The 6,124-nt window shown below is 47.9% G+C and overlaps 2 protein-coding genes across 2 annotated transcripts in view; one reads left to right on the top strand and one right to left on the bottom strand.

Moving 5' to 3' along the window:
• LOC113214223 (flotillin-2) overlaps nucleotides 1–6,124 on the bottom strand; it is a 203,807-nt gene that overhangs the window by 162,665 nt on the left and 35,018 nt on the right. The window lies entirely within an intron of this gene.
• LOC113214226 (uncharacterized) overlaps nucleotides 1–6,124 on the top strand; it is a 41,582-nt gene that overhangs the window by 18,795 nt on the left and 16,663 nt on the right. The window contains 4 exon segments of the mRNA XM_026433534.2: nucleotides 3,631–3,995; nucleotides 4,164–4,313; nucleotides 4,937–5,282; nucleotides 5,475–5,665. Of these exon segments, the coding sequence (XP_026289319.1) occupies nucleotides 3,786–3,995; nucleotides 4,164–4,313; nucleotides 4,937–5,282; nucleotides 5,475–5,665 (897 nt within the window). The 5' untranslated portion in view covers nucleotides 3,631–3,785.

Genomic DNA, 6,124 nt, shown 5'->3' with positions numbered 1-6,124 from the left:
CCCCGCCCACAATGCTTCCGCCCTTGACCGACATTATCCCAAAAGAAAGTGAAACTTTTTCTCCTCCTCCATCTCTTCTCCTTTCGCAAACCGGGTCAGTGTATATGGGTGGCACCTGGCCGAATGCCGCAATGGGGAAAAGGAAGAAGGGGAATGAGGAAAGGAAAAGGGGATCGCCTTTGCATGACGTCGACCTTCAGGGAGGAAGCTGGGAAAATCCCTTCCTCCCCCCACCCCCTTTTCCACCTCTTCACTTCAAAGGTCCACGGCCGCCTTGTGACATCACAATACAGATGCGTCTCGCGCCGGATGGGCGGTGCAGTCACCCGGACACCTGCGGAAAGAGCAGAGGGGGGGGGGGGGCAAAGAGTGACTGCTACGCTCAAGCACGTCATACCCCGTCTCAAAAACAAACTAATTTGTACATGACCAAGCAAGAAAGAAAAGAGCCCAAGATCGAAAAAGATTAGAAGTCGGGGAAGATAGTGTGGAACTTGTTTGATCTCGCCGAGGGAAACAACAAATGAGGAATTAAGTATTTCAGCTCGAGTTGAGAAAACAGTTTCTTTCGGGGTAATAAATTTTATTGCTGTATCGAAAATTTCGTGCCTGTTCAGGTGACGAAAAAAAATATATGGAAGAACGGACATTTTCCGTCAAAGTAAACAAAATTTGGTAAGCAGAAGAAAATTGGTCTTAGATGCGAACCCAATCTTATTGGTGACAACTTCATTCCAAGAAATATACGGTTTTCTGGGTGCAGTCAGAAACCTAAAGTTTGTTTCGAATGTTCTAAAACCTATACGGAACTACATAAACTCTGTTCCGATATTTTACCTTGTGAACATGTATGGTGAGGGGTTGCCCACACATTGCATTAATTGTAAATTACCCTGCCCACACAAACAGCCACAACATTGTGTTCCGGCGCGTGCCTTGCCCCGCCATGCCGTGCGCCGTCCTGCTGAACCACTTCCACGCCGTAAGACACGATACGCGCGCAATTAGCCGGTGCGACTGCTGTGCCCCCTCCCAATCCCCTTCCCCTTTCTCTCTCTCTCTCTCTCTTTCTCTCTCCATCTCTCTCTTTCTCTCTCTCTCTCTCTCTCTCTCTCTCTCTCTCTCTCTCCCTCTCTCTCCCTTTCTCTATCTCTTTTTCTCCCTCTCCCTCTCTCTCTTTCTCTCTCTCTCTCTCCCTCTCCCTCTCTCTCCTTCTCTTTCTCTCTCTCCCTCTCTCTTTTTCTCTCTCCCTCTCTCCCTCCCTCTGAACCACCCCACCCCACCCGCTCAGCTTCTCTGCATTACGGACACAAAGCAGTTGAGCTGCTCCTATTTGAATTCCACTGCTAGGCTTCAATGGTTTGCGTTCTATTTTTGCAACTTGCAAGGAGCTCTCACAGATGCATCTTGCGATGGAAAAATATTGTGCCTTGACATTGAGTGTACTGACATTTCCCGCTGGAAAAAAAAGTAGGAAATAAATCAGTGCAGGTGTGGGAGGGTGTATATTAATACAGAAATATGTTCAATTTTATGCATTACCCATATACGTATACATTGTTTATTTATGCACAAACTGTCTGCACTGCGTTTCGAAGAGCAGCATTAGGCCATTTGACGGAACGTTCTATGCGGCCCCACAGGAAAAAAAAATAATGAAAATGTAGGACGAAAATTTCGCTGAGACACAGCACAGCGGGGCAGATTTCAACTGTCCATCAGGGAAGCAACCGCCGATTCCCGCACACAAACAAGAACGACAGTAGTGGATGCAGCGGCTTACGGCTGCTGTGGCACGCGGCGTGCAGACAAGACAAGACGTCCCAGATCGATAGCCATATGCAGGGTACAGTTAACATTTTAGCAAAACATGGGTAGAGAGGAGAACGAAAGAAAGGGGGAGGGGGTGAAGAGGCGGTGACAAGTGGAAGGAAAGGGATGGGGAGGGGCATGCACCGCGCATCATTGCACCGCTTAAACGATGAGCGGCAAGCCAGTGATTTGCACTTTCCCGCCATTTTTCAAGCAACCGCCACCGCCGCTCGTTACATTTCGATTTATTTTTGAACTGTTACTGCTGCCGCCGCCTATGCGGTCAGCTAAACCGTCCGTAGCGCTGCAGGGTAAGCTGTGGCGGTGCGGACCCGCGCGACCACGCAGAAGTCACAAGCCTTCAAGAATCAACATATAACGCTGCTGCGAAATTGCAAAGTGGCGAGCATGTGTACATTTGACTAATTAATCAAAACAATATACGCAAGAGAAAAACGGGTTTACAATTTCTTTTTTAAGTAAACCATCTCAACTTCAGAATGAAAATGCATACAAAGGTCTCCTTTCAGACACAATGTTTTGAAATTACGGTGGGAAGCGTAACGTAGGCGACACGTTGAGAAATGCGATATCTGTTATAGGTCGCATTGCACGCCCCGCGACTTAAACGGAACAGGAGGGCGCGAAATATCGCGTGCCCGCGCCTATGCGCCACATCAACCGAGTCCTGACACAATGAGTGGACAGCTTTTCCTTACTTAACTTTTGACATCCCTACCTGAGTGAACATTTTGGATTTTCTAAGAGCACTGTTCAACAGAGGGGCTGTCAGGCAGTATTGTATTTTCACATGGTCGTAACGACGACGACAGTCCGCCCCAAGCCGTTGCTCCGTGCATCTCTGGTGAGGCTGACAGACAGCAGATCTCACGTCACTACGTCTGCCTGGCTAGTTCCTGATAAGCTCACGCGTCTCTCCAAAGGAATCGGTAACAGACAGCACAGACCAGTTAAGCCTGATAAGGGCAGTACAGGAGGAAAAACAGAATTGGAACAGCCTTATTGTTAGCAATGATGGTCAAAATATTCGTTATGGTCAACTTTAATTTGCTAACTCTACAGAACTCTACAGCAGTATGCTGTGGCCGTCACTCATCAGTCGTGTAATCTCTCTTTCCAGGGAGGTCGTGGGAAGCCCCGCACTATATACGTACTTTTTCTTGCCGAGCAGGGTGTTTAATCGTCCCGTGGTCCGGAACCAAATCTCTGCCGAGGCAGCTTGGGTTGGCACCACTCCGACCACCAATGCGGTTTCCGTTGGCAGTCCTGCACAAGCTAACAGTCTAGGCTGCGCAACCTTTCAGGAAACGGCAACGTCCCGCGCCCTCTCAGAGTCAACCAACAAAACGTCAAAAATTAGGAGCGACCTTTGAATTGACTGACCATTGGCCGAGAGCCGACGCGTAGAACCGCAGACCAGGAGAGAGGTTTAATTTTTTTAGGGGCTAGCCTAGCCTATGTTAAGATAAAGAGACACGAAAATAAATGTGGAAGTTTAGTAAGAGCTTAGTGTATTACGTTGTTACGAAAATAAATGTGGAAGTTTAGTAAGAGCTTAGTGTATTACGTTGTTCAAAACGCTATTCAAACACCTAAAAATTGAATATTTGAAGGAGTTTAACATTACTTTTGAACACTGTTCTATATTCAAATATGCAGTCAAACATTTAAGTGTTTAGCCTTAAAAACACCAGTTCGGCCATTTGCAACCTTTAATAAACACAAAGATTCGTCCCCTAGGTTAAACAAGGGCTTGCTACGACGTTACGCCTTCACTTTGTCATGTTCTGCCCGCAGGTGTGATGCGGTGAGCGGCGCGGCCGCGGCGTGGGGCGGAGGCGACATGCGGGTCCAGCCGCGGGAGCAGCCCAGCCGGACGGAGGGCCCAGGGGGCCCACAGGGGTCCCCAGAGGGGGCTCGCCTAGGGGTAGGGGAGCCCCGTTCAGGCGGCCATGATCTTGGGGCTCATCGCGGCTACGGCCGCCTTCAAGACGAGCCTGTGGGTGGTGCCGCTGCTCCTCGCCTCGCTCGCCTACTACCGCTACGACCTGGTCGATCCCGAGAGCAAGCCTTTCGACCAGCGCGTCCTCTACAAAGAGTATGACTTTGTGGTGGTGGGTGCCGGCTCGGCTGGCGCCGTCGTCGCCAACCGCTTATCCGAGGTAAGATATTTTGACTTTATTGGTGTCTTCAGGAGCTTTGTGACGATACACTGTATGTGTATAAAAGTGAGCTTCCTTGATTTTACACGGTTTTTAAGTTGCTCATGGGAGAAAGTGTCCTGCGTTTAAAGTCTAAGTCTTATTTGATTCCTTTGTATGTCCATAAAGGTGCCGCATTGGGACACGCTTCTGCTTGAGGCGGGTCCAGATGAGAACGAGATCTCGGATGTGCCGTCGCTCGCCGCCTACCTGCAACTTACTGACCTGGACTGGCAATACAAGACTGAACCCACCGGCAAGGCCTGCCTAGCCATGAAGGTGATAGTTTCAAGAAAATGTGAAAAGTATTGTCATACTTTATATTGATTTATATGGTCACAATGAGAAACGCTCCACAATAGGACGCCACGATGAAATCCAATATGCGACACTATTGCTGATTTTTTGTGCGATTCCCATACCAAAGGGCACTATAACTTTTTGTTACAAACTAAGTTGCAGTGAAAAATGTAGGCACAAAATCATTTTAAAAATAACGCGATAAATTTATCACAAAAATTTGTGATAAAATGTTCCAGAATTACAATACAATATACAGGAAAATGTTATCGCTTTACTTTGGCAATGATTTGCTTATAAAAAGTGCAGTTCAGTTTGCGATGAAAGGTTATTATGACATTTGCCAACAGAATCACAAAACATGGCAACCGCAAATTTTTGTGTAGAGGAATAGCAAATACCGTTAAATAACAAAGTTGTATTTTACCCACTTTTACAGTCCCCATTTGCGAACTTTTATGATTTGTATATTTGCGATACATTTTCTGCAAATTTACAGTATTACCAAGATTGTTCAATGAATTCTCTTGTATTAGAAAATTTCTCAGATTACACTAGAAACGCGCGGTAGTTTAAATTGAGTGCTCCGATGCCTGTTGCAGGGAGGGCGCTGCAACTGGCCGCGAGGCAAGGTGCTCGGCGGCTCCTCCGTGCTCAACTACATGCTCTACGTTAGAGGCAACCGCAAGGACTACGACAGCTGGGAGGCGTTCGGCAACCCGGGCTGGGGCTTCGACAGCGTGCTACGCTACTTCAAGAAGAGCGAGGACAACCGCAACCCGTACCTGGCGCGCACGCCCTACCACTCGCGCGGCGGCTACCTGACGGTGCAGGAGGCGCCGTGGAAGACGCCGCTCGTGCTCGCCTTCGTGCAGGCCGGTAAGGAGCTGGGCTACGAGAACATGGACATCAACGGCGAGCACCAGGACGGCTTCATGATCGCGCAAGGTGAGCCGAACATAGCGTGAGCGAACCTAAGTAGAGACGCTACGGACGGACCCGGTACGTACACACACTTTCCATCAACGCCAAAGGTGCTACTTAAACTATTCAGAAAGTATTTTATTTGAGAAAAAAAAATCAAATCTATCTTTAAAACTAGAAATTGAAGAGGAGTGTCATGCAATACTCTAATTCCAGGCACTATCAGGCGAGGCTCGCGCTGCAGCACGGCCAAGGCGTTCCTGCGGCCAACGCGGCTGCGCCGCAACCTGCACATCGCCATGAGGGCGCACACCACGAGAGTGCTCATCAACCCCGCCACCATGAGGGCCTACGGCGTGGAGTTCGTGAGGGGCGGCAAGCGGCAAATAGTGCTGGCCAGGAAAGAGGTGGGTGTCATCGGTGTCATTATAACGATCACGACGATTTAAATTGAAAATGCAAAAATAAGCACGCTTAACGCATTTATATGTTTTTTATGCAAATATTCGTGCTAAACGCTAAACTTAACCCTACATTTCGAACTGCAACAATTTGTGCGCAAAAAATGCATGATGACGTACAAAGAAATGCATAAAGAAAAGTCAGTTGAAACAAACGCAGAAATGTGTGAAAACAATACGATTGCTTAACGTGCGAAAAGAAATAAATCCAGTTAGTGTGAGTAGAAGGGTTGTGGGGATGCGGTCCGTGGTTGTTTCGTAGTTCTCAGACATTGTCATCCTCTGCATAGCTTACTACTGTTCGCAAATAGAAATTACGTAGGGCCCCGTGCGTTAACATTGTGCACGGGGTAGCTGAGCGAAGTGCATTAACTTTACAGAAGACATAAAAAATATAGAACAAAA

The sequence above is a fragment of the Frankliniella occidentalis genome, unplaced genomic scaffold (genome assembly GCF_000697945.3).
Source record: "Frankliniella occidentalis isolate FOCC.00 unplaced genomic scaffold, Focc_3.1 Scaffold42, whole genome shotgun sequence".
Classification (NCBI taxonomy): Eukaryota; Metazoa; Arthropoda; class Insecta; order Thysanoptera; family Thripidae; genus Frankliniella; species Frankliniella occidentalis.
Note: the sequence above shows the minus strand (reverse complement) of the source record. Positions and strands in the feature narration are given on the sequence as shown.